This window comes from Fukomys damarensis, unplaced genomic scaffold (genome assembly GCF_012274545.1).
Source record: "Fukomys damarensis isolate Sample0158 unplaced genomic scaffold, DMR_v1.0_HiC HiC_scaffold_14, whole genome shotgun sequence".
Classification (NCBI taxonomy): domain Eukaryota; kingdom Metazoa; phylum Chordata; class Mammalia; order Rodentia; family Bathyergidae; genus Fukomys; species Fukomys damarensis.
Genome location: NW_022900926.1, coordinates 31,442,492 through 31,461,981, shown reverse-complemented (window position 1 = coordinate 31,461,981; position 19,490 = coordinate 31,442,492). Strand labels below are relative to the sequence as shown.

The window sequence follows — 19,490 nt, the reverse complement described above, 5'->3', positions numbered from 1 at the left end:
CATACTGTTCCATAAATGAAAACTGATGAACTCGATCCTGTAATGGTTAAATGTTTTGTAAAAGAAGATATGAGAAACAAAATCGAAGAAACATGCTACAAACCATGAGAACACGTATAACATAAGACTAATTACTATCTTATATAAGGAAATCTTAAGCACCAATACAAATGTGACCAATAACTCAGTAGAAAACTGTAGGTGATGTACAAGAGCAGGCCTTTCAGAGAAAGATCTCATGCCAATATATTCTTCTCCAGACACTAGAGGTGTAGCCTAGCAGTACAGCGTGTGCTTAGGATGTGTGAGACTCTGGGTTCAATTTCCCAGGAACAACAACAGAGGTTCTATCAATAGTACTACCTCTTTCAAAGCATATTTCAACCATCAAAATAAAAAATATGTGTGGCTTCTTATATATACGTTCTATTTCTAGAAATTTATTCTGCAGTTATCTCTACATGTTCAAAGACATAAGCACGAGGGTTGTCATTGAATGAGATGTTTTAACAGCACAATATTCATGGTCAAATATTAACCAAGAAAGAATTAGCTAAATAGGTGATAACTACACACCATATAAAAACATTTTGATCAACAATGGACCACATGTGTAATGCTGTTCCATAATATTATATTGCATAGTGACATTGTGTGGCCTAAGCAAATTTTTTGTTTGTTTGTTTGTTTTGGTTTTTTTGAGACAGGGTCTCACTATCTAGTGGAGACTGACCTGGAATTCACTATGTAGCCCAGGCTGGTCTCAAACTCACAGCAATTCTCCTGCCTCAGCCTCCTGAGTGCACCACCATGCCCAGCTCTAAGTAAATTTTTTGATGTTTACACAGTGACAAAATTATCTAATGATATATTTCTCAGAATGTGTCCCCATCATTAAGTGACAAATGACTATATACCATTTTGTTCAGTGAAAAATGTGCAGTTGTTAAAAACAGTTAATGAAGTACACTAAGATCTATTAATTAATGGTAAAACCAAGTACTAAATAATGTGCTTGTGCTCATGTTTTAAATGTTTACGTATTTCAAATATGTTTACATATAAATAGAGTATTTTAGTACCTTCCTATATTTTAAATTCTTCAAAACATCATTTGCCACACAAATGCATTCCTTTCATATATAGTATCTCCCTTAATTTCTGAAACAACCAAATGATAAGATACTAACATGTGCACTTTAAAATACATGTTATAATCCTTTGAGTTCTCCTTTTTAATAATTGTGAGTACTAAAGTTAAGCCCTTCATATCACAGCTCTGTTATGTAGGAAGGAAGCCTGGATTTCTTCTAACAATTTGCGATGTGAACCTGCATTGTCTTAGCATCAACTCCAAAGTCATGGAGTTGGTTACTCCTTACTACCATTTTCTGTAACACCCGTGAACCAGCCCAGCTATAGTCCATAGATACATTCCTACCTCGGTATTCCACTGTTTTGAAACTCATCAAATTTAGTGCTTAATACAGTTTGGTGTGAAAATTTTGTTCCAGTACCCATCATTCATTTGGTGCATGATGGTGTCAATTACCTCATGACTTGCCGCCCTTTTCATCCAAAACAATTTGTTTGGTATTCTTTGTTTTCGGTACTTACTATATTCTCTGGAACCAATGAATAACGAACACTGAGGTACCATTGTATCCTAATTTTTCCTGTATGTCAAAAGAACTTCAAAACATCATCTAGGACTTGGTGTATTAGTTGGAGCATTTGAAAGCAAAGCCTGTCCCCTTAATCCCCACAGAAGTATAGTCAGCAATCAATGAACATGTGCTAGAAAAATCATTACCTGAATCTTAAATCATTTTGCATTACTTATAGACTGAAGAACTCCGTATTTGTCATAGTAGATTTGGTGACTGAACACTGCATCTCTTCTAAGAATTTGCAATGAGAATGTTTTATTGCTGTGAAGCCTTTTTCTGCCCTGTCTTCTCAGATTCAAATGAAAGTTCATGCACTCATGAAGAGAATGGGCTGGAGATTTTTGTCACTTACAGACATGGAGCTGGTAGATTTTTGTGAATGTGTTCCTTATGCTTCATAGAAGCTTTTCTGTCTTTTAATTCTTTTTAAACTTTGTTTTCCTAGGAATCAAGGTAAATGTGTAGAGGGTATGGTGGAGATCTTTGACATGTTGCTGGCGACATCAACTCGGTTCCGTATGATGAATCTGCAGGGAGAGGAGTTTGTGTGCCTCAAATCTATCATTTTGCTTAATTCTGGTGAGTTGGTAACATGAGAGAACTTAATGCTGGGTCAATTTTCAACCAGATATAGTCTCTCCTCTACAAAGGTATTATGTCATAAATTAAAAGAAATTACTCACACACTTAAAATAACCTAAGGAATCATTGTAGATTACTTAGAAAGAGAATCATGTTGGTCAAATATGATGAATGAATAATGATACTGGACATTGATTCTAAGCATTTTTCATGGAATATTGGCATCTTTTCCTAGACAGAGGATTTTTAAAAATTTAAAATGGTTCATGTATGTAGGCATATATCCATTGATAGTTGTTTGGGTAGAGTAAGTGACCCTATTATGAAATTATGACATGGGGTCTGAGGATGTGGCTCAGTGGTAGAGAGCTTGTATTTAGCATGTGCAAGGCTCTGGATTCAACCTCTAGAAAAAATAACCATGACCAAATTAAAGCTTCAGATAATAATTATTTGAGATGGCCCATATTTCTGGTTAAAGTTGATTAGCTAAAAATATAGTTGGCTTAAAGTTTCAAAGAAAGAAAAAAATTTGTCCCCAAACGGAGGAACATAGAATGTGGTAGATCGGTGCATCAGAAGGAGCATTTTTCACTTAGTCTTTGGGCAGTAATCCTGCTGTTCCCACCTATTTATTCATTTGAGAAAGCTTAGTTAAGAGCAGCATCTCCTTCGTTTTGCTTCTCTGTTGTTTTCTGTAGTGAGGTTGGCTGTTGTGTAAAGAGTCACCGCAGGTCACCCAGATGGAAACCATGGCTCAGACTGAGTCTGCACCCTCATTCCTCCTTGTCCCGTCCGCATGAGGATCCAAGAGGTAGCTCTGCAGCCCAAGCAACCTGAAGCTCACCAGGGGGTGTCAGCTGTACCACAGATGCCTTTAGTGGGGACTGCTACCTCCAGCCCCACTCTGTGCCTCAAATATCATTCTTTATGGAAATTCCAGCTCTTTGGAGCTTTGGACCTGCTGTAGCTCTTACATCATTATCTCTAGTCTCAAATTTCTCAGCTGCAGAACTACAGCTTGCTTGGTCACATCCATAGAGAATCAACACTTCCTTATCTTTCCAAATATTTTTGTCTGCTCCCGATGAATGCCAATTTCTTCCTATCTCCCTGAATAATTTTCCACTTCTCTTCCACAACAGGGTTAGTAACCCACATTGTTTGATGGCTATCACTCTAATCATTCTCACTTAGCCGAAAAATGGAAATCAGTACTATTGCACTAGGAAAGGACTGAATTACAGAATGAAGTTCCAAGGAAAATAATGTGATCTGCGCGGAGGAAGTGATTACCACTCATTCAAGTTTCAGGTTCCACTCACATGCATTGTGCTTTTCATTTGAGGCATTTGTCCTGTACGTTGAAGGGTCCAACTCCCACAATGGCTCTTTATTGGATGAGAGTTCTGGGAGCAGTGCCACTCGGTGCATGCTGCCAGGTCCTGATCCTGTTCCTTCTTTGGTGGAGGGCCGGCACATGTGACAGCGTTCATGTGGGCAATCTCTTAACTCAGTGGAAAGTAGGCTGCACTTGGGATTTTCCCCCTACTTTAACCAAGAAAGACTACCCCAGACAGGAAGTGAAGTTATTCAGAGTTGTAGAATCAACACAAACACATGCATTGATCTTGTTAATGAACACTATTTCCTTTACAAAAATATAGCCTTCCCCTGCATTTTTTGATTTCTGTTCCTATGACAGTTGTTAGTTTATTATTATTACTTTAAATATTGCACAAAACAGTCAGAAATTTAACCTTCAAAACATTAGCTTTATAGATCTAGGCTTTTTATAACGGGAGTGTGGGGGTTGACTTTCAGCCTTCATCAGAGAGTCTTTTATTGGAAATTGGCTCCAGAACCTCAAGACTGGGCTTCCCACTGTGGGATGTGGCCCCCTTCTGGCTCCTTGTGACATCAGTTGAAACTTTATACTGTGTCCTCCTTGATTTGTTCCACCTTTCTCCAGCTCTCTTGCGTGCTTGCTCACTCTTGACGGGTTGGAATCTTATTTTGGAAAGATGAGGCACTGTATAGGGACATAGCTAGCAGTTATCTTTTTCATGAGATAACAGGGCAGCAGCTTATCTTTTCTATCAAGGATGGTGCTGCTGGCTCTGGAGAGCAGCAACACCTGAACAGAAGCACTCTTTCAACCCCAGCAAAGGCAAACCGTTCTTCTCACCATAAAACTGTGCTCAGGAAAAGCAGACCCTCTTCTGCGTCCAGCTCCTAGTGTGTCTGATTGTCCCCGTTGCAGCAAAATCAAAGTGGACAAGACTCTAAAACACAAAAGGATGGTATTGGTAGCCTGTTTCTAAGAATACAAGCAATCATCATAAGAAGGTTACCAGAACCAACAATGTTTTCCCTGATAGAGGCACAGATTTTTCTGAAAACCTAAACTGTATGATTTCCATCTAGGGCAACTCTTCACCTGTCAGAAAAATAAAAAAGCGACTGACTCTAGGTATCTCTAACAGAAGCCACACTAAAAATGATTCAGGTAATCTGAGTTAGAAGACACCTTCCTATACCTTAGTAGCAAAACCTCAGAACAGAGAAACCTCTGGACAGAGAAACCTCAGGTTTTGTGCTAAATTCCTTGTCACCAAAGTATGAGAAGGCCGTGTCCATTTTGGCCCTGATTTGGGGCAGAAGTAGAAGGAAAATTAAAAGATTGTAGTGAGGACCTGCTAGAAATTTTGTTTTGAAAGTTCTAAAAGGGCCTCCCAAGGGCCAGAATTTTCATGGGATACTCCCTTTCTAGTTGTGTGCATGATTTCTCCTTTATTCAGAATAATTTATTGCATTACTTCCAAAAGCCTAGAATTTAAGACAAACACTACTGTTTTATGATAAAGGACAGAGGTGTTCCTAGATAACCCAAAGCTGCCTCTCCAAGGTCAATGGTAGCTTCAAGACATTGTGAGAACTAGCTGGACAGGGCTCAAGAGGAGGGTGAACAAGATCAGAGCAGTTGAACTCAGGGCAAAGGCTGGGAAGAAACAGCAGCAAGAAGAAGGAAGGGACATTGTAGAAGGAGGCTGAGAAGGTGGCTCTGTGCCTGCCTGTGGTCATGTGACTTTGATTCTGCCTGATAATCGTTCAGCCCCTTCTACTTCCCCTAGGAGAACTCAGATCTCAGCTCATTGGGGAAGTCTTGCTACTACCCAAGTCCATTTGCATCTATTTCTCTAGACTGTTTGAGTTCTTAGTACCACACAATCTAGCACTTGAGTAGTTTGATGATTTCAATCATTTATATGGTAATTTAACATTTATTGAGTTCCTCCTTTGGAACTTTGTGCCTCATAGTCCAAAATGAATGTCATAGTTTTGTGAGTTTTTTCCCCCCAGCGTTTTTCTTTAACCTGATCATTTTCTCATTCTTTACACAAGTATTTCTTAATTTCCCTTGAGCTATTTACACTTTTTCAAAAACTTCTTTGTCTTTAGGCTGTGGGATTTAATAAATGTTGCATTATTCAGTGATTTAGTAAATGGTTATTGGTTAAACATGGCCAATATGACCTGGAAAGTCCTCTTTTTCCCCAAGCTGTTCTTCCCATTCTGAAATACATCATGCTTTTCAGTGAACTATAGCTCTAGAAAATATTAAACCATTCAATGGAAAAATTAATGCTCATCCTCCTGGATTATCATAAACAAAGGAGAATGATGTAGAGAGTGTCTGATGTAGTTTATGGATCATAATAGTCATCAATCAGCAATAGGCATTATCAACAAGGATGAGAATCTGGCAGAAACTGAGTGGATTCATCTTTTTAACACAGCACTTTAAAGGCTTCCAACTAGGCTTTAAAAAGGCAGGGATTAAAGGGTAGTGATAGAACATTAAAGGGTAGTAACTGTGACCATTACCCCTCAGATGGTCAATTGTGCTGTTTAATTATATTTAGCAAAAGGTTAGAATAAGGCTGAACTCAGGAGTAATAGCTGATTGTGATTTGAACCTTAATATAGTAAGACACTGAGGAAAACTGCAGTAAATCAGTGCAGAATAACCATGATTCTTCTGCCATTTGATCCTCTATCTTCTTACCTTCATCACCACCCAGAATACACTCCCAATCAGGATACTACCCCTTTCATGAGTGTTTCAAGACTCAGAAAAAATTTATGTATCAAATCCTTATATGTATAAATCTATAATGAGTGTTTGGTATGGCCTTCAATTCAATTTAATAATCACTTCTACCCTCCTCTAAACACGTTTTTGACCAAAAGTATTTAATTCTGAAGAGTTTTACGTGCTTCACTTTCTTTTAACTATACACTATTTCCCCGGACAAGGGATCACTCTGATTCCAGGCCTTTTCTGTGTTATTTCACTATAGGTCCTTTTCCTTCTGACCCACAGCCTACTTCAGCTACACAGAAATCTGTGTGCCTGCCTGCTCTCTGAACCACCATTAGTAGGAGGAGCACTTGATACTCCTGCAATGTCTTGTGCTATTGACATTTGGTAGCTTTGATTACCAAAACCCATCCAAACTGATGCTCAGACAACATTTCCCTTTCAACTGATAGAATAATAAAGATGAAGCAGAGCTAAAATCCACATATACTTAAAAACCCAAGGACAAAAGTAGGGGAAATAGGACACTAGAAAGAACCGTGGCCCAATCTTAAAATTGTGTACCCTGGTGCTTATTTGGTGAATCAAAGGGATGTTGACTATTTTAGACATAAGTGTAAAACAGTGCCAACTATTGTCTGTAATCTATCTAGTTCTGTTCTGTCAGTGTGCTGTCTCCTGTAATCATCATTCTGGCATGAAAAACACATGATGCTAGATCTGATGAATCCTGTTCACTATTTCTGTGTTTATCAAAGGCAACATGTTGGTCAACGAAGCATTTATTTCATGATTAATTATAACAAGCTCTCACTGCAAAGAATATGTCTTCTTTCTTGAGTTGGATTATTTGTATTGTTAGACAATTATGCAGAGCATTCGTATTCCTAAGTTTAGAAATAAGAAAAATGATTCAAAGAGTCCCTATATTTAAATGAAAGAACATATTTGACACATATTGGCTTGAAACACTGAGGATCACTCTTTTCAGCAGCTAAAGGCTTCTGACAGGAACGGGCCTTGGAAATCCCACTTGGGCACATTTTTGGGGAATACCCATTGTTGTCATTCTGGAAAAGACCTGACTATATTATCTCCTGATTTCTTTGTGATGCCAAGCATTCTCAATAATCAGGAAGCCTGATTATTATCATTATCTTGAGATAAATAGGACTTTAAATCTATTAAATAGTTCATTGCCTTCTTCTCTCTAGCTGGCTGGATTCTGGAGTCAGTGACTCAACTTTGGAGCCTCCTTGTGCTACCCGCTTCTGGTGTGGCCTTGAAGGAGCTTCATGGCCTCTGGTAGTTTCCTGAAAATGGGGTGTGATATAGACTTTGTCATCAGAGAAGACTGGAATTCAAGAGAAGTGGCTCTGCCATAGGAGGGGTTGGTGATAGGGTCTTGTTGATGAGTCACTTCCCTGAGCCTAATGTGTAAAATAATAACTGATGATTTCAGATGACCACAGGTTAGTATAGCATCTCTCACTTCTCCTAGCATGTGGTAGATACCCCTGCACGCTCAGGTGCTTTATCCGTAGCCTCCCCATACAAATATCTTAGCTTTTATATCTGTGAAATAAACTAATCAGTTTTTCTTGGCAGATGATAAATGAATTCCTGCCAGGAAATTCTGAGGCTGGATTTCAACCCTTCCATTTGGGGTTAAAAACTCACATCTCCCCAGGAAACATATCCTTGTGAATAGAATCATTATAGGCCTACAATAGAGCTTCTGAGATCTGTAGGAAGCAGCCAAATATCTGTAGCCTGGGGAAGACAGGGGCAGTGGTATGGTTTGGATATGGTTTGTCCCCTCTGAAACTCATGTGGAAATTTAATCTCCACTGTGAGATAATGGGAAGCTGAAAACTGATTCCAACTATTATATGATGAGTGAGGCCTCTGGTAGATGTCTGGGATTAGATAAATGCTTCTATGATTGAAAGATGGTGGCTTTATCGGAAAAGGGAGAGATCAGAATACCTACACCCAAGCAAACACACTGCCTATCTTTGCCACGTGGTACCTTGTGGGACCCTACTAGCAAGAAGGCCATCATGAGATGGGATGTTCCGACCAGAACAGAGCTAAAATAACCCTCTTTACTTTATAACTTTACTGGGCTGTGGTATTTATATTAACAACAGAAAATGGACTAAGACAGAAAATTGGCACACACCTTAAGACTTTGTGGAAAGCCAAATTTGAAAGAGGTGAACTAGGGGATTTGGTGTGGATTTCTAAACAGTGAAGTATTGAGGCTGCAGAATGGGTATTATTTGTCTTTTTTAGTCAGATTTACAGTGACATTCAGGAGCAACAGGAAACAAAGTGGAAAGATTTGGAGCATTCTGAGCCTGTGCAGGCAAAGGGTAAAAACAATATATCCAGGAGAATAAAACTAAGGTGCAGCCAAGCTTACAACTTGTTGAAAAGTTGGTGGAGATAAAGGGAGCCATGTGCTAAAGCACAAGATGGAGAAAGAAGTCCCGAGGGCATCTCTACCTTTCCCACTGTAGCCAAGAGCACAGAAGGGCGCATTTGTCTCAGAGACAGAAACTGAGGTACCAGTCATGGCCTTGCTGCCCAGGGCCAGTTGGAGGATTCTGTTTCCTACTTTTTGCTGGCAGAGTGCCCTGTGGCTACTGAAATAGTGGCTCAAACAGGCTTGGATGCTGCTTGTGCCACTGGCTGGCCTTGGTGAGGTCCAAGTTGTGCTGGAGCTGGAGGTGTGCAGAATGCGAGAGTTATTAGGTCGAGGTGACTTCCACTGAGATCTCAAAGGAGAAGGCCAGGCAGAAGTTTGCCACAGGGTCCCAGGCCCTGCACAGAGCCCCTGATTTAGGGCTGGCTAGTGGAGTCCTAAGAGTGGGGTCTCAGCAGGAACCCCCCAAAACAGAGCTATGGGCAACATGCAAGGCCTGCCTGGGAAGGCTTAAGGCAGTGGTCCGTGACCCAGAGCCATATAGGAAAGGCTGTCCCAAGCCTTGGGGGCCACCAAGGCACACATCTTTCTGCTACTTTGTAGTTGTTCAACTTTGGACAAATTGCTTAAACTTCTTGAGCTTCTGTTTCCTTGTCCATGAAATAGAATGATAATATTGCCCTCTTTCTAGGGTTATTACCTGATGCAAGTTATCTCTTGGAATGTTAGTTACATAAACTAACAATTTGCATTAGGTACTATTTTATTTTCTACCCATATTGCATACATATGTTTGTAAATAGTGCTGCATCACTTGGCAACTGGGATACACACCACACTGAGAAATGCTTCATGAGGGAACTCAGTTTATGTACCAACACCAGAATATGCTTCGAAAGACTTATATGGTCTAGATCATTGGTACCTAACTTTCTATTTCACCAGGGCAACATTGAAGATAGAGGAATTATATTATCTTGGGCCACATATAAAACATATAATATAACTAATGTATATGTTAAAAAAATTTCATATATATTATATATATAATGCATACATACAAAATATACATATCTACAGTAGTGCCTTGGTTCACAAACACTTTTGTTTTGTAAACAATTTGGTTCAGAAACAGAAGCATTTGGTAAAATTTCGCTTTTACTTGCAAAGTCTGCATCGGGTGACAAACATGACCACAAGTCATCTTTCCCACAGAAACATGAATATGGCATCTTTTCCAAAATTGTAGAACAAATGAAGTTCGTGAACTGGGGCACCACTGTATTTGTCAGCCCCACAGTACATGTAATATCTGATACACGAGGGTTTTGATTGCACTGTGTCAGGTGCAGGAGGCAGAGTCAGTACTACATCGCTAGTGGGCCTTCCCAGTTATAACCTATGCAGTCAGTCTGTGCTAGAGCATCAGCAATTGAGTCCTGAAAAACAGCAGCAAAATTATGTAATAACATTACAAGTTTGTGATCTTGTGGGACTATATCACTAGCTGTCCAGGGCTACATGCACCTGGGGGCTGTAGGTTGGACACTCTAGTAGGTCAATCACTCCTGCGGCCTCTTGAAGCCATTAAGAGGCTTAGTAAATACAAGATATTTACCAGGGTGACAGAGCACACTGTTTTACAGTAAACTTTTTTTTTAAACAATTAGAAGGAATATACTCTTAAATAATAATAAAAAGTATAGCAGGCACAGTGGCATTTGCCTATAATCCCAGTACTCAGAAGGCTGAGGCAGGAGGATCACTGTGAGTTCAAGGTCATCCTGGGCTACATAGTGAGTTCAAGGTCAGCCTGAGCTACTGGGTATTGAGATTCTGACTAAAAAAAAAAAGTACAGTATAGTGAATACATAAACCAGAAACATAGCTGTTTTTATCATTAACAAGTGGTAATTACTGTACATAATTGTAGGTGGTATGCTTTTATATGACTGGCAGCATTGCAGGCATCAGCATTGCTCCAAACAGGTGAATAATGCTTTGCATGATAACATTATGGCAGCGATGATGTCACTAAGCAATTGGCACTGTTCAGTTCCATAATAATCTTACAGAACCGTTGTCCTATCTGTGGTTCATCACTGATCATGTGGCGCATGTGCATAATTAGGATTAGGCACAGGTTCTTCCTCTCAACATCAGCTTTTACAGGGCTGTATAATTGGTCACGAGTATGTAAATTGATTTATTCAACAGATCTAACGTTGTTAAAAGCGATTTATCTTGATACTATAAATAATGCTTCATTTTCATATATCTTTTACCCATTTTTAATTATCAGGGTGGATCCATTGCTAGAAGTGGATTTAGTGGGTTAAAAGGTCATAAACACTTTTAAGGCTGCTGATACATGTTGCCTACTGCTCTACTGAACTTTATCAGTGTGCACTTTTCCTAGCTGGGCAAGAAAGTGCTTATGCAAAGAGAAGTGTAGTGTGCCCTGTGGCCTATGGGACAGGGAGCACAGATTCTGGAGAGTCCAGCAAGTGGACAGCTTTCTCTGGGCCAGCCACTGCCTTCCTCTGATAGTGAACAGTGTCAGTGTCTTCTGACTGTCCCCACAGTCAGGCAGTCTACAGACCACGACACAAACATCTCCCAGAAGCCGATTATCTTTTATCAGAGAGTTTTCCTTTTTGATACCCTCTATAGGTTTCTGTGCTAATTTTACATTTTATGACCTGTGCTGTTGAACTACTTTTGTTTCCAGTAGTCAGGATACTCAGAGAGTTGATTCTGCCTTTTGCCCTTGATCGTATGCCACTCTTTTGAAGAGACATTTGCGAAACACTTACGATCCCAGCTACTTAAGAAACGGAGGCAGGAAGGTTACAAGTTTGAGGCCAGCCTGGGAAACTTAGTGTGACCTTGTCTCAAAATAAAATCAAATAAATAGAAAGGGCTGGGGTAGTGGCTCAGTGGTAGAGTATTCCTAAATTCAATCCACAGTATAGGGAAAGAAAAGGGAGCGGATGAAGAGCTGAAAGTGTATTTTTCCAGAGAGCAACGTGGCTCCCCCAGTGACATCCTTTACTCCAGGCTCTGGGGATTCCTGTGACTGCCATGCTCTTTCCTAGTCAGTAACAAGCTGGGGAGAAGCAGCTTTAACCTGTGACCCCTCATCACTCTTGTGGTACCCTCTCTGGTAACTAGAAGTCTCTGGTTCAAACTCCACCTGGAGGAATCCCACCAGGGCCTCGGGGATCAAGTGAGGTTTATACCCAAAGTATCCTGCAACAGAGAGCAGACACTGGGCTTCACTGTTCAGCTAGGGACAACAGTCGGCTCCAAGAACAGCTCATCATGCATGACTCGTGGGTCAGGCAGCTAGGGCGGGAAGTTCATTCTTTAAAATTGGCTTCAACAGTAATGATAAGTGAAACTCAGAATGTGTCACTGGTTTTCATCTGGACAGGTGAAGCATCAGCCCTTTCTGCTGGGATACAGCAAGTGTGAATCACTGAGTTAGAGAGTGAAGTCTCCATTCTCAATGAAAGCCAAGAACTCAGCCCTTCCCAGCAACATCTTGGTGCTGGGCTCTTTAGCTTTCCAACTCGCAAGTCCTCTGGGGACCCTGGATGGTCAGTCTTTGAAGCCTATGTTCTTTTTGTACCTAGCTATGTAGCTCAGGTTAGTGACATATTAGAGGTTGCCAACTAAAGCAATCATTTCAAATATCTTTAGCAAAAAAATTGTTACTTCCGTTTCCTGCAGAAACAACAAATCTTGGAGGGCTTCAGAAACGTGATCAATTTAGAGATGATAGAAGTAATATGAAAACCTAATAAGTAACATCATGTGAAGCTTCTTATTCTTTGGTGTACCAATTTAGCAGCTGTAGTTTCCCCAACAATCCAGGTGTTGTTAAAGTTTGTGAAATAACAGGAATTAAGGGACCTTGATTTTATATTTTAATAGAATTTTTTCTCCACCAAATTATGAAAGTAATGTATGCCTAAGGCAGAGAACTTGGAAAGTACAGGAAAGCCACCAAGAAAAATAATCTCCCAAGTAATCATAATTTCATCACACAGAAATAATCATTGTTAACATTTTGGTGAAAGTCCTTAAAGAAACTTTTAGAAAAGATACCTGTTCGCATCCATTCCTTTCCCCCTCACCATCTTGCTTGAAAAACGGAATTGCTCCTGCATCATCCCAGAAACATTGTTAGTGTTCTCAAATATCTCTGGGGAAGAGGCCATTGGCAGTGATTTTCTTTGTTGCACAAACCTTGCAGTTAGAAAATTCTTTGTGCAGCTTTTGAGTACAAGGCCAGAAGTAAAGGATGTTTGGATTCTAGTTTAAGCTCTTCTATTTATTTACCAAAGGGGTGACCTCTGTCATGTCCAGACTATCTCCCCTGCCTGAAACCCTTCCTCAAGCCCTAGAATCTGACAACCCTGGTGCTTTTCCCTGTTTGAGTCTGTTTCTCCAAAGTTACAATAATTGCACTGTGGTTTAGGATTTTCTTCACATTTAAAAAAATTTAGTTTTACTTCCTTTGTTGAAGAGTGTTAGGTGACAGCAAAATAGAGTGGCAAGTGGAGAGAATTTCCATATATTCTCAGCCCCCAAACAGGTACAACTTCCCTTACTGTTGACATCCCCACTAGGCTGATACACTTGTTACGACCCATGAGCTTATACCGACTCATCATTATAACCGAGTCCATAGTTCACATTAGGGTTCACCCTTGGTGTTGTACATTCTGTGGCTTTTGACAACTGTCTCTGCTCAGTCTTTCCTAGTTGTTGAGTTTGAATAGTTCTTTGTATATTTTGGATAACAGTCCTTTATCAGATATGTCTTTTGCAATTTTTTTGTTTTGTTTTGTTTTCTCTGGTTTCTCTTTTCATTCTCTGGGGATTAGTGGTTTTTACACTTTCTTCTGATGCAACTAAGTGCTATGAAAGGAGCTGTAGGGCTACTAGAGGACGGGGGCACAGGGTAACATGAAAAATCGGAATGAGTGGGCTCAAGGGCCCTTGTTATTTCTCCTGAATTAATCACAGAAGTCCGACTTTGCAATTTTTATATGAGGGTTTTACATGAGGTTCACTTTTTAAAATCAGGGGTCCTACTTTTGAAATGGTTTCAAAACCAGTGTATTAAGGTGTCTTTAAGATCTGGAATCCCATGTCTTTATATTTTTGCAATACAGTATACTTTCTCTTCTACGGAAAAGATAAGATTAACTTGTTACAGTCACATAATGTCTTCCAATTCAGTTTTTATCCACTCTAGTACTCATTTAAAATGATGGAAATGATATAGCTAAAGACATATGCCACTTACATGGCGACTTATTGCTTAAAAATGGGAATTTTGGCATCATTTGTCTGTTTCAAAATAGTCACAGAGAACAAGGTAAAAGGGGAAAATGTATCTGAAGGTTTGTGACTCAGGAATTAAACATGCCGGCTAGAACTGGGAGTGCACCCTCTTTTGTGAGGTCGCAGTGCTGGACATGACAGAGCATCCAAGTCGGTTGTTCAGATCAGGGTGATGTGGACGTGTGCATATCAGCTAAATACTTAGGTCATTTGCCATTTTTTTCTGGATTAGAGGCCAAGTCAGATGCGTTGAATAATGTTTTTTAAACACTTCTATTCACACTAAGAATGTTCATTGATTTGGCAGCAACAGAGAGGCAACTTTTCCATTAGTTTAGCCATATATTACCTTCTCCTCAGGGATTTGAAGTGGCTTACCAAATTTCATATGATGTAAACGGGTAGGTTAATAGTTGAACAAGTTTGTATAGAGGGAGAATAACATGAAGGGAATAAATCCGGGTTCAGATTAGCACACAGAAGTGCCTCTGTACAGTTCCTAGGGTGGACCACACATTTGGCTCTAGATTTCATTGGCCTGGCCAAACTAAAGAAAACACATTCCATTATGAGGTTCAGAGGCTTTAACAAAAATAAAATAAAATAGACCAGTTGTTCAACATAAAAATTCTCCTTCAGGAAAATTGCTAAAAAGTTGACTTCTGACAACCAGGACTTCCTGTGGATTGTACAGCTGAGGATTTAGTCCCTTATTCTCTGGTGGGAAACTATAGCACAGATATTTTAGGCTGCCAGTTAGGGTTGACTCATATATTTTGATGATTAGCCGGACAGAAGTTAAGCCCTAGGCTTTCTTGTAAAAACTGTTAACTGCACACATGTATAATAAGATGAACTCAAGCAGTACACTACATTGATGAGGCTGGGCCAAAGCCTTGGTAGGTAGCAGAATTTATAACATGGAGAAGGAGCTATCCAAAATGCTAGCAAACCTCACGGTATGCCAGATCAGGAGTCTAACCTTCATGGCTCTCCTAGGCTCTCACTTTCTTCTTCAAGGCTCTGATGTAGATGGCCCATTATGCTCTGGTTACTGCTCTTGGCAATAAATTATGCCAAAACTTAATAATTAAAAGAGAAGTTTTTTTTTTTTTAAAGAGAAGTTTGCTCGTGATTTTAGAAAGGGCACAAGAGAGTGGCTTATCTGTTCTAGACCGTATTTAAGGCCTCAAATGAGGAGACTTGGTGTCATTTGATAGATGGAAGTTGAAGCCACACTGAGGCATCTTTATTCATATGCTTCCAGTTGATGCTGCTTATTGGCTGGGACCAAGGGAAACTGTCATCTGGAGCACCTATCTGGGACCTCTCTATAATATGATGCACAGAACTCTTATAGGGTAATGAGGCCTCATGAAGCAAGAGTCCCAGCTGAGAAGCTGCAAGACCTTTTATGACATTGGCTTAGAAGTCACACAGGCTCACTTCTAGCCCATTGTGTTGACTGAAAGCAAATCATGAGCCTGCCTAGACTCAAAGGACAAAGCTCCTCAGATCGCCATAGGAAGAGTCCGAAGAAGAGGAAGACTCCCTTGTAGACAAGCATGCAGATAGGAGATACTGGTGTGGTCATCTTTGGAAGCTAAAATTTGCCCTAATGTGTTAGAGCTGCTTCCTGCTCTGTGTTTTTTTCCATGATCCTTGAAATAATAGTCAAGAAAAGGTAGGTCCAGGGAAACACATTCATCTGTGTATTTTCACTTTCTTTCTGGAAGATAAAGAAAATGATTAGGGTGTTCTGAGACCATGCCAGCTTCCTGGGATGAGGGGTCACACATGACAACACGGGCAAGCTGCTTTATGATAGATGCATGACATGTTTTCTACCAAGTGTGTCTTTGGGGCATCTGCTTTCTGACCTTCAAGGATAGAAACTGAGTGAAGAATAGAAAATTCAGAAACATGGATGTGCCTGACATACAGATATAACTAGTAAAAATAAGCTTCTAAAGCAAAATATATATCTATAATGGCTTTTTAAATAAATGGCATAAGGTTTTATTATAAAATTTGAGAGCTGAGACTTCATATGTAACAGCAAAACATGCAGATGACTCTTGCATTTAAAAAACATGTTCACATTTATGATTCTTTTCAAGTCAACCGACTCCATCATTCCAAATCTGAAGACATTGTTAAGAGATTTATCTTCTGAGTCATCTTGAATGTGTTGCAGTACCAAGTATTTACCTTCTGGAACATCTAGTACATTTCACTAAAAATTATATGAAATTAACAAATGTCACTGAATCAGAAGAACGTGGTTTTATAGTCATCAGTGCCAAGAGGGCACTCATGGGGATATAGCAATCCCACGTGAACCAGGGACACTGTGTCCATACATCAGGATCTCTCTCATTTTAAGAGACCAGAGAGCCTTGGTGACAACTTTGGTAAGTGTGGTCTTATACACACTAGTGTGATTAGTACACATTTGTGCAAACACTGGGTTATGAGCAGGTTCTTCACTTTCCAGGTAAATAATTACACATTAGTAAAGGATAGAAGTTCTCTACCTGAGGACAGATACTTCCTGAAAACAATACACTTCTTGTTTAAATCAAAAAATATGGATTTAGTTCCTTAATGGGCTAGAGCAATTCCTGTGACATCCTTAGTAATGTTGGCAGCTGTATTTTTTAATTACATCAAGCAAAACATTCAGTTGTCATGGGATGTCCCTTTTTAAAAAAAAAATGGATTGCTGGGAAGGATGTTGAAATTCAGAATGAATGGTTAACAAGACTGGATGGATGACTAAAGTTCTATAATTTAGACTGTAGTTTCTATTTTAAAAAAGGGTGGCAATGTCAGCACTTAGGAATATAAAGGATTTCTAAGTAAACTGTACAACCTAAAGTTTTAAAAATAGAGAAAATGGGAGTGGCATGCCCCTGTAGTACAGGTACGTGGAGAATCATGAGCTCAAAGCCAGGCTGAATAGCCTGGACAACATAACAAGAACCTGTCTCATAAAAATAAATGGCCAAATAAGTAAATAAAAATAAATGAATTCAACAATAGTAGATATGCAAAACATCCCTTGGACTTATCTCCTTTCATACAAATGAATTAATTTCACCATCAGTAAGTCATACAATACTTTTCATTCTGCATTTGAGTAGGATATAACAAATCAGCTCCAAATTGTATAATATGTAGGTCAAACACCTACAGGTTTACTTCTTGTTTCCTTAACAATGTTGGATCCGTGAACATGTTAGTGTCTGTGACACTGTGAAATATTTAATTAGTCTTCTCCATTTCCTGCTATACAATTCCTAAAATCTTTGGAAACTCTAAAGTGCTAATAAGTTCACTTACTGGTTTGTGATCCCATGATTGCTTTAGGATGTACACTGGTCAGTGGAAAGACCAGGCAGGATTATAGGGCTGGCTGCCAAGTTGACCACCGATGGCTAAGGACTGAATCAATCATGGCCCCTGAAATGAAATCCCCAAAGGAAAGTTTCCGGACAGCTGAACATGTGGAGGTACCTGGAGGGTGGTGTCCCTGGAGAGGGTACGGAATCCACACTCCTTCTCCAGCTGGTGTTAGGCATTTCTTTGTCCTCATCCATTGCAATGCCATTTAGAATAATCAACAGAAATAACTAGGTGTTTCCCTAAGTTCCATGAACCGCTTGAGCAAATTAATTGAGCCAAAGCAAGGAAGGAGCTGTGGGAACCTGGACTTCTAGCTGGTTGGTTAAAGCACAGGTGAAACAACCTAGGGCTGGCAACTGGCATCTGAAGGGAAAAGTGGGGGAGGACTCCTGGGAAATGAGCCCTCGCCTGTTAGATCTGACACCATCTCTAGGTAACACAGCGTCAGAAATGAACTGAATTAGAGGACACAAGCTGGTGTTCACTGCAGAAGGGCTTGCTTGCTTTTTGGTGAGGAGAACCCTCTACCATTTAGGGCAACAGAAACCAGTCAGTGAAAGAAAATTCAGGAAGTCATTTTGCAAGCAACCTGGGCTTTATTATAACTGTAATGTCAAATGGGTTCACTTTGTTATAATATAGGATGAGGAAGTGACAGCTATCTAATTTTAAGAGAACAGGATACATAGGATACTTAGGACATTAAGAAACATACATTAATATCTCACTACAATCAATGCAAGTAGGTCTCAAACTTCAAAAGACTTTAGAGACCATACCACTTGTATAAGCAATGGACAAGAGGGGTTAGATTGGAAAAAGAAATAGTAATACATATAATAGTCTATAAAAAGTGTGCAGGGAAATTCAGGAGACAATGTCAATGCAAGATAGAAAAGTACCCCTAAATAATTTAAATATGTACTTTTCACTAAATAGATCTCTTACCATGTTGCAAAATGACTTAAAGTATATAGAAGGCAATAACATATCTTTTCATTGATGTACACTATTTCATAACAGCTTTGTTTAGAAGAATTTTACTTTTCTATACATATTTACAACAATTGTGTGGGTTTTGTAGTACCTGCACAATTGCACTGAAATTATTTCAGTGGAATGTATAATTGGAAAACATACAGTATCCCCAATCGACAGGTTGCATAAACTAAATAAGTTTTGCTAATTTTAATAAAATGGATTCTGTTTAAGCTGCCCTCTCTGTAAACCAGTTTGCATAAATATAGCCTTATAAAAGCTTTTTGAAACTTAACATTTTTCTTTTCTTTATGTATCTGTATTTTATTTTTGGTGCAATGGTTCAAACCCAGGGCCTTGCTTGTGCTAGGCAAGTGCTCCTCTACTAAGCTACATCCCCACTTCACTTTTCAAAGTTTTCACTAAAAATTTCTATTTGCAATAGGATATTCAATAGGACTTTCAGGCGATAAAGAGGCTAGGAGAGACTCCTCCATGGTTTGGGACTGTCCCACACATGGTAGACATGCACAGCTCTGGCCAGTGACAGCAGCAATACGGAGCTGTCTAGACACTCCACTAGGGATGGTGCCATCCTAGGAATGACGACAGTCCTGGAGGGATCAAACTGTCAGCCATGAAGGCAGTCTGGACAAACGTGCTATTCTGTTGTAGAAACAGGAAACCCCAAATGTTCATGTGCTGATTCATCGCAGGGTCCTCTGGAGCATGGAAAGCCGTCCTCACCCAAGCTGAATGCGCCATCCTGGCCCAGACTGCTTACCGCTGTGGGGTTAGTCTTCTTCGCTGTACCTTCCCTTTTAATCACCCTCTACCCCCACCACTCTTTTTGTGGTTAAGCTGCCATAAACTGAGGAATTGTCCTGGGGTCTGCTGTCACATTCTTCCTTTTGGAAACCATAATAATAATAATAATAATAATAATAATAATAATAAT

At 39.7% G+C, this 19,490-nt stretch overlaps 1 protein-coding gene across 1 annotated transcript in view; it reads left to right on the top strand.

Moving 5' to 3' along the window:
• Positions 1–19,490, top strand: part of Esr1 (estrogen receptor 1) — a 277,400-nt gene that overhangs the window by 248,870 nt on the left and 9,040 nt on the right. The window contains exon 7 of the mRNA XM_033763164.1: positions 2,116–2,249. Coding sequence (XP_033619055.1) covers positions 2,116–2,249 — 134 coding nt within the window. The remainder of the gene's footprint in view (positions 1–2,115; positions 2,250–19,490) is intronic.